Source organism: Sceloporus occidentalis, unplaced genomic scaffold, assembly GCF_023333645.1.
Source record: "Sceloporus occidentalis isolate IW3139 unplaced genomic scaffold, rSceOcc1.0.p SCAF_14, whole genome shotgun sequence".
NCBI lineage: Eukaryota > Metazoa > Chordata > Lepidosauria > Squamata > Phrynosomatidae > Sceloporus > Sceloporus occidentalis.
In genome coordinates this window covers 766,271-784,155 of record NW_028316994.1, presented here as the reverse complement: position 1 = coordinate 784,155, position 17,885 = coordinate 766,271, and the positions used below count along the sequence as shown (strand labels likewise).

General features: G+C 39.2%; 3 protein-coding genes across 3 annotated transcripts; 1 reads left to right on the top strand and 2 right to left on the bottom strand.

The window, feature by feature from the left end:
• The first annotated feature begins 310 nt into the window (after positions 1-310).
• On the top strand, positions 311-1,252 carry LOC149303412 (olfactory receptor 9K2-like). The gene has a single exon (XM_089480695.1). The coding sequence runs from the start codon at positions 422-424 to the stop codon at positions 1,250-1,252; it is 831 nt and encodes a 276-aa protein (XP_089336821.1). The 5' UTR covers positions 311-421.
• Positions 1,253-3,661: 2,409 nt separating this feature from the next.
• LOC149303411 (olfactory receptor 6F1-like) lies at positions 3,662-4,642 on the bottom strand. The gene has a single exon (XM_089480694.1). It carries the CDS (start codon positions 4,628-4,630, stop codon positions 3,662-3,664), a length of 969 nt encoding a protein of 322 aa, XP_089336820.1. The 5' UTR covers positions 4,631-4,642.
• A 6,751-nt stretch (positions 4,643-11,393) lies between these two features.
• On the bottom strand, positions 11,394-12,338 carry LOC149303410 (olfactory receptor 6B1-like). The gene has a single exon (XM_089480692.1). It carries the CDS (start codon positions 12,336-12,338, stop codon positions 11,394-11,396), a length of 945 nt encoding a protein of 314 aa, XP_089336818.1.
• Positions 12,339-17,885: the final 5,547 nt, after the last annotated feature.

Sequence of the window (17,885 nt, the reverse complement as noted above, 5' to 3'; positions counted from 1 at the left end):
CCTTTGGGGCACCTTCACCTGCCCCTTTCTCCGACGGATCAGGGCCTCAGCGGTCACAGCAGCAACCTCAGAGGCCCCGATCCGCCGGTTTTCCAGGTCGCGGGGAAGCGCCAAAATGCCGCTTCCCTGGGGCCTGAAAGGGGTATCCTTGGGGTTTCATGCCCCGACAACAGTGGGGAGAGAGAAAAAGGGGCCACTCAGCCCCTTTCTCTTTTGTATCGCTGGTGCAGCCATGTAATTTGCAGAACATCTTTTATTTTCATAATAATCCATCACAATATTTTGCATGGTTCTTTTCCACTAGGTAATCCCTTTGAGAAATGAAACCACGATCACTGAATTCATTCTTCTGGGATTTGGAGACCACCCTGACCTGCAGATTCTCTGTTTCTTGCTATTTCTTAGCATCTACATTTTGGCCATGACTGGAAACCTCCTCATTGTTTTCTTGGTTGTGAATGATAGGCATCTTCACACGCCAATGTATTTCTTCTTGGGGAATTTATCTTGTTTGGAGATCTGCTATTCCTCAACAATTGTGCCCAGAATGCTGACCAGCTTTCTAACAGGAAATAGAACTATTTCTTTTTCTGGGTGCTTTGTGCAGTTATATTTATTTGGCCTTTTGGTGATTACAGAAACATGTATATTATCTGTGATGTCTTATGATCGGTATTTAGCCATTTGCAAACCACTGCAATATCAGCTCTATATGAATAACAAGGTCTGTATCTCTTTAGCAGCTGGGTCTTGGATAAGTGGTTGTTTCTCTGTCTCTGTAGTGGTTATATGGATGGCACAGTTAACTTACTGTGGTTTCAATGGAATTGACCATTTCTTCTGTGATTTCATACCTCTGAGTAAGCTGATCTGTGATGATACTTCATGGATTATAGAGGTTACTTTCATGTTATCTTCTCTCTTCACTCTCCCATTATTCATATTAACAGTAACGTCTTACATTTGCATCATATCAGCCATTCTAAGAATTGCTTCACCCTCTGGGAGGGAAAGGGCTTTTTCCACCTGCTTCTCTCACCTTATTGTGGTCACCATTTTCTATGGGTCCTTAATAATTGTTTATCTTCTACCAGATTACCCCATCATGAAAGGCTCAACCAAAGTATTCTCAGTTTTCTATACTATTTTTACTCCAATGGTCAACCCTCTTATTTACAGTTTAAGGAATCAAGAAGTGAAAGAGGCCTTGAGAAAATTTGTCCATAAGTTCATGTTGCCCCAAAGAATTTAAGAAATCATACTAGTGATTGTAAGTGGGATTCATCTAGATACTTTCAACTCCATCTCTTACATCCCTGAGATAGCATTTCCAATGGTAAAGCATGATGGGGAATGAAAGTTGAAATATCTTGAAGGAGAAGCACATTGAGAATACGGCTTTATTAAAATATTTGACGCATATCATTTTTTCTCCCAAGGTCCTTGCCAGCTGGAGAAAGCAATGGGGTGAGGGCTAGCCTAACATCCCCTGGCATGGACTTCCAGAAGGTCCTCTCCCCCATCCCTAAACATGGCTATGAAGATAGCAAGAAAGAGATCCTAAGATCTATAAGAAATGAGAACAAGGGAATAAGAAAGAGCAGCAGCCACCCCTCATCAGTGTTTTCCCCTCACCATGTGTTGCAGTAAAAAAAAAAGAACCAAATAATAGCAAGTTAAATAATTATGTGTATAATCATGTTCATGATACTCAGAATGTATTGTTTTTTCACCAATCTGTTTGTACCATTGATGGCAGCCATCTCTACTCTACATGAGCCAGATGATGCCAAGGAGAATGACTATGCTCCTGAGTGTCCACTAACATCTCATTTCCATTGGTGCAATGCCAGAACAGATGTTGTAGTGGGAGACAAAATTTATTTTAGCCCTCACTTTCATTCGGGAGAATATGAAAGGGGAAAACAGTTGTGTGTGTAAACTAAATGACAACTGCAGGAGTGTTCTATCCTGTGCTAGGCAAAGCTTTCAGGTACTTCTCCAGTGAGAAGTTGGAGATAAATTCAAAAATGGGACAAATGGGACACCTCCCTGGGCTTCTTCCTAACTGAGAGCTGAGTGCTGTTGTATTCACTCCATTTTCTCTGATCTCTAATAAAATATAGAAGGAGGGGAGTCCATCTCTCTTTTCTCTATTCTAAAAAGGAAAGTTTGGGTGGAATTAACAGGGATTGTATTTGAGGGAAGGAATAAACCTTTGGTAGAAAATGTATCTCCTGGACTTTTTGTGGCTTCATTGGGATGAATTGTAGGCCAATGTAGGCTCACAAAGTAAAGGTTCCCCTGCCCTGCCCCTTAAAGCACTCACTCACCTACAGCCAACATTTGTGTAATAGTTATTGTCATTGTCTCTTTGGATCACATCCATGTGATAATGAAAAGCTGTGCTGTGATTATTGTATCAGTTGATGATTAACTGTTTTGATATTTAAATTATACTATGCAGATCCTATGAGATCCTACATTAACATGCAGGTCTGTGTCTTCCCTCCATCACACCCCATGCCACTCTCAGTTTTTCTGAGGCACTGGAGGTTGGGATGCTGGGAAATAATATCAGCAGCACTTACTTGGTAACAGGACACATTAAGAACAGGCACCTGAAAAGACCCCTCAGGAACTTGACACAATTACTTCTTCCAAGGCAGTGCACCACAGACATCATTTCCTAGCATCCTGATCTTCATTGTTTTAGAACCTCTAGTTGGGTGCTGTCAAGCTGCAAAAGAAGGCTTTGGGGGTCACATTCAGTCCATCATGTCCCTGAATGTGAATCTCCAGCAGATTCAAGATTGTAATTCCACCTAATGTGTCCCACATTAAAAACAAATAAACAAACTTCAGTCACATTGCTTAGGTCTTCACTCCTACTTGAATTTTCTTAATGCTTTTAATGCTGTGCATTTTGTTGCTGTTTTCTATTTTTTAATGATTTTTTTAATATGGATTCCAGCAGAGGAAATGGTGAGAAAAAATGTTATGTGTATATATGCAATAAAATAAAAAGTCCTGGTGAACTGGGAATATTACATACCTAATAACTGAGCAGATAAAAATGCAGCCTCAGCTTCCAAAAATATCCAAGGAAGGGACAAGTTGTCCTTCAACCAGCCTTTACTGTGCAGCAAATATTTTGATAAGATTTTATTTAACACTTAGTGTGGGGGATGAAAAAAATCCACCAAGATGTTATAACACTTTTAAATAAATACATTTTATTTATTTTTCTTCAAAACATATACACAACAAAAGAAATATAAGCACTGTTCATAATGAAAAAGTCTTAGATTACTCCGGGGTGTTGGCCATGTGAAAAAAACACTGGGGGGGGGGAAGTGTTTCTGTGGCATTAAACTTGCATTGGTTCGCTGTGACAAAGCTTCCTCTAAAAGGGACATGGGAACTGTAGGTTGGTGGGGATGATTAAATTTCCCATTATAATCTTTTCTTGTCCTAGCGACACTTCTCAGAGATCCTTGAAGCAAAGAACTGTTAAACCAATTTATATCTGTATAGGAGGAAGGAGGGAGAGATGAAAAATGAGATGAAAAAAGATTGATTAAAAAAGGAAGAGAGTGAAATGCTTTGGCACATTAGAGGCAAGGAGCACCTTTAATCTTGCTCATTTGATGCTTTGTTATCAATAGATCATGGTCAGAGCTCCAATACTCTTCACAAACACCCTGCTGTTTCTCACCATCTTCTTCAAAGCTTCTTTTACATCCTTGTTCCTCAAGCTATAGATCATTGGATTGAGCAGTGGGGTAACTACTGCATAAAAGACTGATGCTATGGTGTCCAGCTCTGAGGAGAAAGGCGAAATGGGCCTTACATATATGAAGATAACTGTGGAATAGTAAATCACCACCACAGTAAGGTGTGAACCACAGGTGGAAAACGCCTTCTGCCTTCCAGTGGCTGAAGGGATGCGGAGGATGGTTGAGATGATGAAGATGTAGGACACCATAGTGAGCAGGCATGTGCTGAGGATGACAAGGGAAGCCAGGACTGAGACCAATGTAGAGCTGAGAAAGGCATTGCCACATGACCGCCTCAGGAGTGGGCCAGCATCACAAAAAAAGTGGCGAATCTCCTTAGGCTCACAAAATGAAAGCCGAGATATTAGCACAATGGGTAGCAAAGGAGCCATAAAACCACCCACCCAGGCTGCTGTCACCAGCCAAGTGGTTAACTGCAGGGTCATGAGGGTTGGATAATGAAGTGGGCGGCATATGGCTAAGTAGCGGTCATAAGCCATGGTAGCTAGAAGGAAACACTCAGTTGAGCCCAATGAAAAGAAAAGATAAAGTTGGACTATACAACCTGCCACAGTGATTGAACTCCCACCAGCCAGGAAGCTTTCCAGCATCTTGGGCACAGTGGAAGTAGTGTACCAGATCTCCATGAATGAGAAATTGCCAAGGAAGTAGTACATGGGACGCTGCAATTTATGGTTTGACTTGATTACTGAGATGATGACTACATTGGCTGTGATGGTGAGGATGTAAGTAAGCAAGACGAGGATGAAGGACAACATGCGGAGCTGTGGAGAAGCTGGGAACCCCAAAATGATAAACATCTTCACCACAGTCCTGTTGGCAGATTCCATGTCGAAATCCTTTCTGGTTAGCAATGCAGTGAGAAAGAAGGAAATAAAAGGGGAAATAAAAGATTTAATATTGTAAAACATGCTATGATTGTAAGAGGATTTTATATTTGTCCCTGTTATCTTTTGAAAGTTGTCAAATGAGTGATTATTCACAACACAAATTTGCAGATTTAATGAATTCCATCTTAAAATGCTAGACATGTGCTGATGTGTGTTACCGAGTTCTCCATACATTTAAAAAATAAACACAGGTGAATGATAGAAAAGCAAAACAAAAACTATTAAACATACAAGCATGCAGCAAAGAAATAGAAGACAAATAAAGAGCCTTTTAAAAACCCCAGTAGAATAGTATGGATACAGACAAGATTATTCAGTCTACAGCACAGTTAAAATCAAGCTAGTCCCATTGTTTTCTTATCTCACCTGCCAGTATGTCTAACTGAACACAGTGGAGACTTACCTTTGAGTAGACATCCAGAGTTTGTACTTTTTTAGTTACTCTAAAGTAGGAGTGGGTATGCTCTGGACAATGGAGGGTCTCACCTCTTCAATTTCAACTGCTCTAGAGCTTTAGAGTGCCATTTTTGGATTACCAGAAGTATTATGACAGGTTGTGTATCAAGCCATTGGGGGCAGGGTCTACTTGAGGTGAGATCCAGAAAGAGTTTTAAAATCTGCAAATGATTTCAAAAGTTTGTTAAAAGGTGATGAATAATTTATTAAAGCCTTTTGAGGGTGTATCAGGGCCTTTGGATGTCTGTGTGGGTTCTAAAGTCCACATCAGACCCCTAAAGAATCTAAAGCAGCCAAACCCCAAAGGGTCCCCATCTCTATTATACCAGAAATACAGGAGGCTTTCTTTCTCTTTGACCTCATGGTCAATGTTCCATCCCCAACCATGCATGCTATAGATATCTCTGGACATCTCAGACTGTGTTCCATACTTCCAGGAAACTGAACTGTGCTACATGAAAGCTCACATTAAAGGACATTATAAAGAAACTGTATGGACAAGCATGTCGTTATAAGAAGTTAGCCATTCACAAAAATAACACAAAATAATATGAGGATTAGCCATTCACAAAATATTTAGTTGTGTCCAAGTTTTTTAAAACAACAACAACCCAAAGAAACCCAGAAAAACTAGCCACCACATATATCGAATAAATGACACCCAACCATCCAACCAAACAACCAAACAACAAACAACATTAGCATACAAATTATTGTGCAAGTAGCTGGGATTTCCTTGGCAAGATTTGTTCAGAAGGAGTTTGCCACTGAAACTGAGACAGTGTGACTTCCGCAAGGTCTCCCGTTGGTTCTCCATGTCCAAGTGAGGATTCAAATTCGAGTCCAACATCTATTTATTTCCAAACCACACTCTGACTTCAAAATAAGAAAATAAAGCATGACCACCTAGATTTGAGTAAGGGTCCATCAACTTCATTTCATGTTGTACCCAATTGCTGCAAACTAAATGAAATGATATTTAGGCAGAATAGAATGCAAGTCTTAACACTTGTACTGCTTTTTCCCCCTTGGGAAAAAAAAGCTCAGAACCTCAAAGATTTTGTTTTCTCAGTGTGAATTAGTGGTAGATGATGAATTCTATGAGGACATAATATATTCTTATTATATATGAAAATAATATATGGACTTTCAACTCAACTATTCCATCTTAAAAATGGACAAAATATAGGGCTGGGTAGGCCAAGGACTGCAGACTACAGAAATACATCTGTGAAGATAAATGGATGGGTAGATATCACCTTGTATCATTGATATATAAATACAAAATAATATGCAAACTCATCAGTAAGGCTTTTACTGTAAACAAAATCTGTTCATAATTAAGAAGGGTAATGCATATAATTTGCATGTACTCTTCATAAGTGCAGCTTTATCTAGATCACAGCTATATCTTCAGATATATCTACCTGTTTACAAAATAGAATATGTTGGAGGCAAGTCATCTTAAATGTCTCCACATATGATTCCAAGCTACTTTCATGAGAACTGGTGCTGCTGGATGTACATGGAGCACTGATTCACATGAACAGATTGGCACAGGTAATTTCCCTGCCTTGGTAACAAGAGAAGGTATACTACAGAGGTTGAAAGAACTGATAAAAAAGAGAGGTATTTTTGTTAGCAAAGACAACATATCCACCTGTACTTTTCTACCTCTGCAAGGGAAGAGCCATACACCTTCCAATGAGTTATAATGACAAAGGCATTTCTGGGAATTCTGAAAACAGAATGTAAAGCTCACAGACCTCCCACAAACTTTGTCACTAGCATCTGGAATTCAGAGGTACAACCTCTAAACATGGCATTACTGCAGTACCACTGCTGGTAGGAATCCCTGAGTTTTCCTAACCTTATTAAAATGACAGCCTATTGCCAGTCTCTCCGTACCCATCTTAACAAGTAATACTGAAGGAGTTTCTAATTCTTTGATCTTTTAGTGAGCAAAAGGTCCTCCTAACACATTTTTGCAGCTTGGTATTTTCTCAATAAAGTAGAAAGGCAGGAAGAACAAATCCAAGAAAGAATGAAGATAGATAGATAGATAGATAGATAGATAGATAGATAGATAGATAGAGATGGATAGATAGAGAGAGAGAGAGAGAGGAAGAAGAAGAAGAAGAAGAAGAAGAAGAAGAAGAAGAAGAAGAAGAAGAAGATTAAATAGATATTAAAATAATTAATCAGAATGCATTGCAAGATTCTCATATATATATATATATATATATATATATATATATATATATATTCACCTTAACAGAGTGAGAACAGAATGATCTACTGGAGTCACAAAATGATTCAGGTGACATAAATACATTCTAACCATTATATAAAAATATTATTATTGAATGAAGCATTGATACCTACATTCTTCATAAAAGAAATACAATTTTCCGCTGATAATCTTAAAGTCAGTTAGTGTGATAATCTCTTTTGCTTGTCTTTCTCAATTCATTCACATGCTTAAAATCCTACATCTTACTGTTTCTTATTTTTTAACGTATCAGGAAAAATTTGTACAGTTGGAGACACAGAAAGTAGGTTTTCCTCACTTAGTGCTGCTATTTCTAGTGTTGTTCCACACACACTGGAGACTTAATGCATCTCTCTCAGCAATAACCTTAGGGATATGTTCACTAATAATCAATTATTTAAGTCATCTCTCTGTGTAGTCTCTCCCCCCCCCCCCCATACACACATATGGTCATAATTCTTGTTTACTTAACTTGGAGAGATATGAAAAATGCTCCAAGAAAATTGGGGGTCAAGAAAAATGATTCTTGGAATTTGAGGTCAGCAAAAGGGATAACCAGAACCTTATTTAGAGGAGGCTTATAGTGCTCTGTCTCTCCAAGAAGATTTCAGATCACCCAGGTTACAAAAATATACAAAAGCTTTTGATCAAACTCAGTGGCCAACTATTTTGCAGGCATCTGGATTGCTAACATTAGACATTTCATTTTGTAATACCATCCTAGGATTATTTGTGTTCCCAGTCTAGTACAAAGGAATCTTGTTGCAAGACTGAGAAAAAAAAAGTTGGTAGCATAAGCTTTCATAGATTTAAATTTACTTCATCTAATTCATGGAGTGAAATGCCTAGGAATAAACATTTATGAATGTTCTGTTTCACATGTGAATAGCAATAGAAATGTAAAACTTATGAGTATTAAAAAAAGAAAGAAAAGGCCAAGATCCTGCATCAGATACATTGGCCCAGTACACACCGTCAGGATGCAGCGTCCTGGTGGCGATGGTAGGGCTCGAGACCGCTCACCAACTGCAAGGTTCCGAGTCCCACTATGTGTGGGCGGCACCATTACAGTGCCGCCCTACCCACACGGGGGGCATGTGCATGATGTGTGGGCGTCACAGCGCCCACACGTCATGCAAAGGAAGAGACGTCATACGGGCTGCAACACAGCCCTTACGACGTCCAAAAAAGGAACCGCTCTAGGCAGCTCCTTTTGTGGTCCGCAGCATTGCTGGGCAGTTTGGTAGCTATGGCCATGCTGTGGACCAAAAACAGGCAGCTACAGACCGCCCTGAAAGGGGTGGTCTGTACTGTCCCATAGCTATGAAGACATAGCTATGTGGTGAGTGGGGCACTGAAGGATATGTCCAGCCCACTCCTACCAGCTCTTCACTGTGGGGCTGTACAGACAGTCCCAAAGGGGCAACATGTAGCCACCCCTTTTACACCTAGATTGGGGCCGTGGCAACCAAAAAGACGCTATAGCCATGGTGCCACAGCTTTATGGTGCTCCTTCAGCACTGCTTCATGTAGATGCCGCGCCAGAGGAGCATCGTGATGCCGCACACTGTTCAGTGTAGCACGCAACATCACGGTGCTCTGCCTCCACCCCCAGGCTGGCCCAAACTGCTAGTCTGCACAGGGCCTGTGTGAGGAACAAAAGCAGGGATGACTCTGGGGTACTCTCACAACTCTTTGGCAAACTGTGGCTCACTGGCAGGAATAAACTAGATACATAATCTGCTGGTGCCTCGCTTGCCAGTGCTGCAGAACTCCATCTCTCAGTTCTGTTTGGTGGATTTTAAAGTGAATTTTGAGGACATTCAAAATTATGGCAGTGTCATTATGATTGTAAATGTAAATAGGGACCATTTACAAAGTTGTAAGACTAACTTGTGACATCAGAACTGACAGGATGCCAGCCCATGGATGAATTTTGCACAGAATAATTTCTGAACTCATTGGTGCATTATTCATTTTCTTAGAGCTTTCCAACACTTAAGAAGCATTTTCATTTTTTAAAAAAAATGTTTTGAATATTCCCTCCATCTCTATCAAACAGAAAGGGAAGATTAATGAAAACAGATTAAATCAAAATAAAACAACCTAAATATTACTTTCTTAAACTTCTTGGATTATTAGGCCCAGGACTGCATTTTGTATAAAGCCCTTTAAATTCAAATCAGAGTGAAATCAGGCTAATGGCAGGTAATGGTGGCACAGTGGTTCAATGCCTGTACTGCAGCCATTCACTCAAAACCACAAGGTTGCGAGTTCAAGACCAGCAAAAGGGCCCAAGCTCGACTCAGGCTTGCATCCTTCCGAGGAGGGAGCTAAAATGAGGACCCAGACTGTTGGGGGCAAATTAGCTTACTTGCTAATTAGCTTACTTGCTGTTCACCGCTATGATCTTTGGAATAGCGGTATATAAATAAAAAAAAATATTAAATTATTAATTATTATCCATGTTTAAGGCCATTCTGTGCCATTTCTGCAATGGATATCCCATTTCCACACTGAACATTTGAATCTGTAAATAAATGTGAATATCATTTTGTACACATTTTCTAAAATTTAGCATAGAGATTTCATATATCCCCCCACCCCCATGCATGCATTTTCCCATGCCTTTCTGAAATGTACATATAAGATGTGTGTGTATTTGGAATTTTTTACAATATGACCATTGTTTGATAAAATCTATCAAATATATGTAGTTTTATTTCTGATTTTGAAAATATGAATGTAACAGTTTATACTTTTAGTTTCTGACTCAACCTTAAACTTCAAGAAAGCACAGATTTTGACATCTGCATGCCAATTGCCTTTAGGTATTTGGAGTAAAAAGTTTGGAAATTTGCATTGAAGTGCAACCAAACAAATTTCTCACATGTCTCTAATAACATGCTTAGTGCCCATGGTGACACCAGATCAGGAAACCAGACTTGAAGATCATCTCATTCTGCCAATGATCTGAATCAGGTCTAGAAGATTCAAGATTATTGTAGCTGGCATTTAGCCACCTTGAACCTCAGGGCTGTGGAAATGGTGGAATACTAATCATCATCATCATTAGTAATAGCATGGATAAAGGCTTGTATAAACCTGAATGCAAAGACATACTCTGGAAAATCAGTATGCAAAGAGATTTTGCAGCATCTTTGATACTAACTGGAAGATAGATATAGCATGAGTCTTTGCCGACTTGAACCTGCTTCCTTAAATGAGTTACAATGGGTTAGATTGATATGTGGTCACAGTTAAAGTAGAATCATTCAAGTTGCAAGGCTTAATAGTAAATCTCGTGATGTGCCAGAGCTGTTTCAAAAAGAACCTGCACAGCCAAACAGGCCGCCGCCACCCCACCCTTTTCCAGAGGTCTGTACCAGGCCTGAGAAAATTATATACTGCTTGATCCACAAATGAGATATACATATGTATCATATTTCATACAATCATAGAGTTGGAAGAGACCTCAAGAGGCATCAAGTCCAACCCGTTGCCATGCAGAAATACACAATCAAAGCACCCCTACAGAAGGCCATCCAGCCTCTGTTTAAAAACCTCCAAAGAAGGAGACTCCACCGCACTCAGAGGCAAGACATTTTGTCATCTCTGTGTGACATACAAATGTTCTGAAAACATGGACAAAAGCCTTCTCTTAATCTTCTCTTTCAGCCAAGATACATAAAGCATCTAAAGTACTGCTTACTTCTTTGAATGATTTATTTGCTTCCTTTCAACAAGTTTCCAAAATGAATAAAAATAAGTAGTAACAATATGCATGAAATTTAAACAGTGTTGTCATCTGATTTCATAAACATGCCACTTTATTACTACAAATAGTTTATAACTACAAATAGTGGCAACCAGTTCCCAAGGACACTCTCTAGTGCAGTCATTAAAAAGCAGGTAGATTCATATAAAATCAGTTGCCCCTACAGATATCCTAATGATTCTGTATTCAGTGTAATTTTAATCCATGTTACTTGAAGAAACCCTGTGAGCTATTCTGCTGAGAGTATCTTTGAATTCCCGATTCCTCAGGCAGTAGATAACTGGATTGAGAAGTGGTGTAAAAACTGTGTAGACAACTGATACCAGTTTGTTTGAGTTAAAGGAGGTGAGAGCCCGTGGCCGTGCATAGATGAAAATGGTGGCAGAGTAGAAAATAGTCACAACCAGGAGGTGTGAGGCACATGTGGAGAAGGCTTTGTGCTTTCCTTTGACTGAAGGGATGCGCAGCACTGTTGAAATTATGTAGAAATAGGAAGCAATTGTTACAGAAAGTGGACCAATGAGAATGAGTAAGGCAAGAATGAAATCAATCAACTCAGCCAGTGACATATCAGTGCAGGCCAGATTGAGAAGTGGAGAAATGTCACAGAAGAAGTGGTTTATGATGTTGGAGCCACAATATCTCAGACGTGAGATGAAAACCATCTTCCCCAAGGCTACAAAAAAGCCACTTATCCAGGAGCCTCCTGCTAAGCGGATGCAGAAGTCATGACTCATGATGACAGGGTAATGCAGTGGTTTGCAGATGGCAACATAGCGATCATAGGCCATAACAGCTAATAGGACACACTCAGTGCATGCCAGAGCAATGAAAAAGTACAGCTGAGCCATGCAACCAGTGAAAGAGATATCCTTCTTTTCTGTCAAAAAGCCAATAAGCATCCTTGGGACAGTGACAGACACATACCAGATCTCCAGGAAAGAAAGATTACTCAGAAAGAGGTACATAGGCTTATGAAGCTTGACATTCAGCCAGATCAATACAATGATCAGCACATTCTCCATTATTGTCAGTACATAAGCAACCAGAAAAACTGTAAATAGTGAGAGCTGTAGCTTCAGGCCTCCAGGAAAACCTATCAAGATGAAATCAGACACCTCTGTCCAGTTTGCCAGCTGCATCTCAGATTAGTTCCTGTTGTTGTGAAACTGTAATAATATTCAAAATGAAGATGTCACAATTTGTAATGCACACAGAAAGCTCAAAATAAAAAGTTATTTTTTCATACAGAGCCCTTGGACAGTAAAAGCCTCTGGACTTTATATACAGAGCCCTTGAACTGTACAAAGAGTCTGGACTTTTTATACAGAGCCATTAGACTGTACAAAGTTCATGTCACATATACAGCCAAGTTTTCTAATTCAGAAGCCTAATTTCACAGTGCAAAATCCACACCAGTTCCCATAAAATACAAGTGAGGATTAAGTTGCATGTTTGGCATAAAACTTGACCAAAATAAAGTTGCTAATTACCAATAGAATACATTGGGGGTTACTTCTGAGTAAACATGTATAAATGTGCTTGCTAAGGCTAGGATCCAGCATAACATTTCCACTGGATTTTGTCATTTCTACAAGCAGAATCATAAAGGGGCAATTGTCTCATCCATAAAAATGCCATATGCAACTTGTTTTCTGAGCAATGGAGGGCCATAGAGAGAAGGCAAGAGTCTTGATTCCACTGGTAAAAGTAGTGGAATCTAGTAGAGAGAGAAAAAGGATCCTTATCCATGTTTCAATACAATATATTGGTTTAAATATATCATGAACTGTGTGGTAGCTTTGGGGATTTTTGTCTGCTCCAGCCTGATCTGGAGAGGTTTCCAGAACAGGTTTTTAAAAGGTTTTTGCAGTGCATGGAGGCTTCATAAGGGAGGATGATTGTGTTCTTCCTGCTTTTCAGTGCATAGAAATCTTCCCTAGACACAATAATGGTGTTAAATATGCCCTGTCTTGACTAATTGGTTATTTTTACACATTTAGTGGATATCTCAGATAGCCAGCTTGGTGTACTAGTTTGACGGCTGGACTAGCACTCTGGGATCCCCTCTCAGCTGTGGAAACCCACTGGGTGACTCTGGGCAAATCATACATTCTCAGCCTCAGAGGATGGCAATCCCCTTTGAACAAAATTTTACCAAGAAAGATTTGATCACCTTACGGTCACCATAATTAAAAAATGACTTGAAGGCACACAAAGATGACAAAGTGGATTTCACTGCCTACATATTTGCCAAAAAAGAAAACAAAATAAAAAAAATCTCTCTATCATATCCTTCAGGATATAGGTAATAATTACATAAGAAAAAATTGACTAGGGGCTAAATCCTACTGTAAGACTAAATTAGAATAGGTACACTGACTTCATGCGTGTGTTGACTCATTCAGTCTTCTAATTTATTATTTTCTTCCATGTAATGTTTGTATCTCACCTTTACATAAAACAAAAAGAATCTCTTGACACCATTAAGACTGATGCCCTTATTTTGACATGAAATGTCAAGATTTAAATCCACTTCCCCAGATATACACTGGCCACAAACATCCTGCCATATGAAATTTTCAAAGGGATAAACATGCCTTCTGGCATCTTTATGAGCAATAGAATTAAGGATTAATAGCATTCAAAGCTTGCAATCTATTTTTTCCAATGTATGTTTTACACTCTTAATTCGTGTATTTACACCATAAGTGGTAGAAAGTAAGATCAGAGTGGAACAGTTTACACTGATCAAAAACAATTAGCACCAACATTCTGACACACTCCATGTATATGTCAGGGAAACCTACATGCCAAAGTAAATGCAAATTCATTTTAAAACACATAACACAATGCAATGCATATACTGAGTAGAGCAAATTCATGACTAAACACATTCAGAACTGACATGGACCAAACATACATTAATTCATGGAACACATTGATCGTATCACTTTAGAAGAGGGATGCAGATGAGAATTTAATCCTATATTCACTTACCTTTGAGTAAGAGAGTTTGAATTCAGTGGTATGCATCTAGATTTATTTCATACTTAAGAGCAGTGTCGTAGAAAATAATGCAAATGCAATCAGTAATAGAAAACGTAAGTCCTATTGTTTTCAACATCTCCACTGAATATATATCTATATATGCATCTCACCCTATGGGACCTCTGTCTGACTAGCATTGTATGGGATTGTACCAGCAGAATGAGAAGAAGATTTAAAGACATTAAAAGAACTCTGAGCTATTGCAAATGATATATGTTCTGCATTTAGAGATTCTTCTTATTGAACTAGAATTTAGAAAATCCAAGGCACAATAAAGAATTAGGAAAACCTGTTCATTCCAGAAGTTCCAGCACTCAGACTTCTACACTCCACTGGCTTCATTACTTTAATAACCTCTAAAAACAATATTTTAAGGATGCTTAAAATGAATTCTATTTTTCATTTGTGCTGATAATTTATATCTTGTGAGAGAAAGCAGTAATTCATAGTAATTATAAACACATTATAGATAATATCTACTCCCCTTCAAATTATATCAACAAGATTTAGTTCTCTCACTTCATTTTGCAGGAAAAACTGTGGTGGAATTTGTCATGAATATAATTTATCAAGTAATAACTACAGTTTGTTGGATCCAGGACCTGTCTTCCACTGTCAGCAAGGCTACTGAACTCTTTTGGTGAATGTCCTTGTCCCCACTACAAAATAGCTCATCCCATTCAATAGAGTTCCCTAATGTTCAATGTGATATTTTGAGACAGCTGGAGAAGTTACTATGAAAAAGATGTATATGTCTAAATGTGGGCAACTCACATTCAAGAACCACATTTGAGAATCTGTCAGCAAAATTTTCCTTTCCAAGATCTTATTGTTGTTGCATTCTGCTGAATTTCTGATTAGTTGCAGAAATGTAGAAAGATTTCTTCCCTTCTGGTAGGGCAATGAACAGCTTTATGCCTTGTAGATATGCAAATTCTGGTGAATTGCTATTTGGTAAATAGGTTTCAGTTTTCCCCATTAGAGTAAAGCAAAGACTAACTACTGAGTTCCATTAAGAAAACTCTCAATCTCAGCAAGGTTTTCTATATGATACTTGCAGTCCCATACCAGATTTTAAACTATATGGGGAAAGAATGGAAATACATTGAATAAAATACAGATGATCTCAAAACCAAGTAGTATGTAAAAGGACTGAAAAACAGACATGTGATTTTTTACTTACAGTGAAAAGGGGAGAAAATATGAAAATAAGGATTAAATTCCAAAGCATTCACCCAGCAAGAAAGAAATTGTGAAACTGAGTAAATTCCCAACTCCGCCTCAAGTACGGAAATTCTTCACCCTCGAGGTGTCAAGAAGAACAATCCCTCAAGAAGAATAGTCTTCCTGGTGTTGATTTCCGTGTGAAATGCAGCAGAGGTCTTTGTGGAGGTTGACATATTCTGGCTCAGTAGTGAGGTATCTCTTTTAAGGATGTCTTCACCCCACAATAACAGGAAAATTTCTAGGAGCTTTTTCTAGCATCATTTTGAGTTCTCTTTTTCTTGGGTCATTATCATTAGGAAAAACTTTTTAAAATCCCCTATGACCATGACACATTGCGACTTGGATTTAGTGATTCCCTTGCATGGGGAAAAACCTAAACTCACATAGAGGAAGGGGAGACTCAGAATTTGCTAATGCCTAAGCCTCCCCATTTCTTCATCATCCCATACTTTGCCCTCAGTTTTGTAAGGGCCTTCTTTACTTAAGAGCAACTTTTCACAGAGTAAATATGGAAACCCACTGAGGCTGACTTCCCTTGTGGATATCTGGATCCAAGGCTCCATCAATAATTAATGTAAAGTTGGAGATGAACCATCTGAAATCAAGGAGAACTGCTATGCGTATGGATGTGTGTTTGAACCAAAAATGTCAAAGATTGCCTCAGAAAAAGATAAAGAGGGAAATGTCACAGACATATAAAAGTGATAACATTGACATTTGATGGGGGGGGGGGGCAGTGGATAAATTGAGGGTGGGATGCTTTGCTCATCTTGTAATGACCTGTTTTACTCAGAAACAAGCATCTTCTCCTTAAATTCTTTGCTAGCTCAAGCCATAATCTGAATCAGAGGAGAGCTAATGAATAATGGCTGTCACCTCTTCACTGACATGGGATACATCCATACTAAGTGATTATAAAATGGTGATATCATCTCAGTTCCCATGTGTCCATCTTACACAATCCTGGCATAGTTCTAGTGCTATAGTCCACAGGAATAGACTAGAGTTCTGTGACAGGAAATTCTAAATATGTCTTCAAACTACAAGTACCAGGATTCCATAGGATGAAACCATGTCAGTTGAAATGCAATGCTTCTAATCTGAGCACCGAAATGCAGTTATAAGCCTGATCTGCCTGGATGGTAGAGATGATAAATCATTTGTTTTAGTGGATAGTGAGATCGGTACAGTGTGCCCATGTCATATACAGGCACCCCTTACGTGGCTTTCAGCTTACTCTGAAAGCCGAGCGATGGAAATAACAGTGGTATGCCTCCCTGCACCGCACATGTTGTGCAACATGCACAAGCCTCATTATTTTTAATGGGGCTCAAGCATATATGCTATTTGCCTTATGCAGGGTGTGTGTGTCCAGAACAGATCCCCCATGTAAGGCAAGGGAGCATTGTATCACCTATTTATTTAGCTCTTTTCTAACCACTCTTTCAGTTAAAAATGTTCAGAGTGTTGGCACTTGCTAATGATCCAAAACAAAACTGCAATGATTGATTAACACAGTAAAAACAGTTAACAAAAAGGTGCACTGAAAAAAAATCCCCTCTCAGATTTGAAGCATAAGAACATGAAAAGGGTCTTTTCCTAGCACAGAAACGGGCTACTAGTTCATAGCCCTGTCCCCAAAGTTGATGACACCACATGCCAGCAAGGAGTATAGACATCTATGTATACAAACTTTACATCCACTGTGCAAGCTTGCACAACTGGCACTATTTCTATGTATGCAGACATAGGACATAGTCGCATTGACAAATAACCTGACTGCTCCCTAGCAGGATGCAGGTGGGTATTAATGCATGTAATTTGCAGCTGCTGCCACCAGGCGGCTGCATCCCAGCTCCATCCTGGGTCCCAGCCTCACTTTGTAGGGGAGGCTGCTTTTCAAACTCAGAAAGCTCTCAGCTTCAAAAAGCAGCCTCTGAAGCCCAGGATGCAGCTGCCTTGTGGCAGCAACAAATAATTACTTATGATAATACCTACCTGCATCCCGCAACCTGGCTGCATCCCATTAGGGAGCTGGGTTATCCATTAATGTGATAATCTCCATAGTTCCAGATGTCTGTGTATGCAGACTTTCTTTGGCAGATGTCTCTCTCTAACTCTGCATTATAGAAAGACCTGGAGATGATAATCTATAGTCTTATTCAATCTGGAATGGTTCTTCATGTGTTACTCACAAGTGCAAGGTTTAAAATCCATTATTAACATGTATGCCAGACCCATGTTTTCAATCTATTGGCTATGCAATTTTACACCAGCAGGTCCCATCGCTTCATCTTCCTTCTACTCTCCTCCACAATGGGTCCAACAAAGTATGTTGCTTGAGGGTGAAAATAGTGCCCTCGCTTACCTATATTAAAGTACATCGTATCCAAAGCCAGCCAAATTATGTC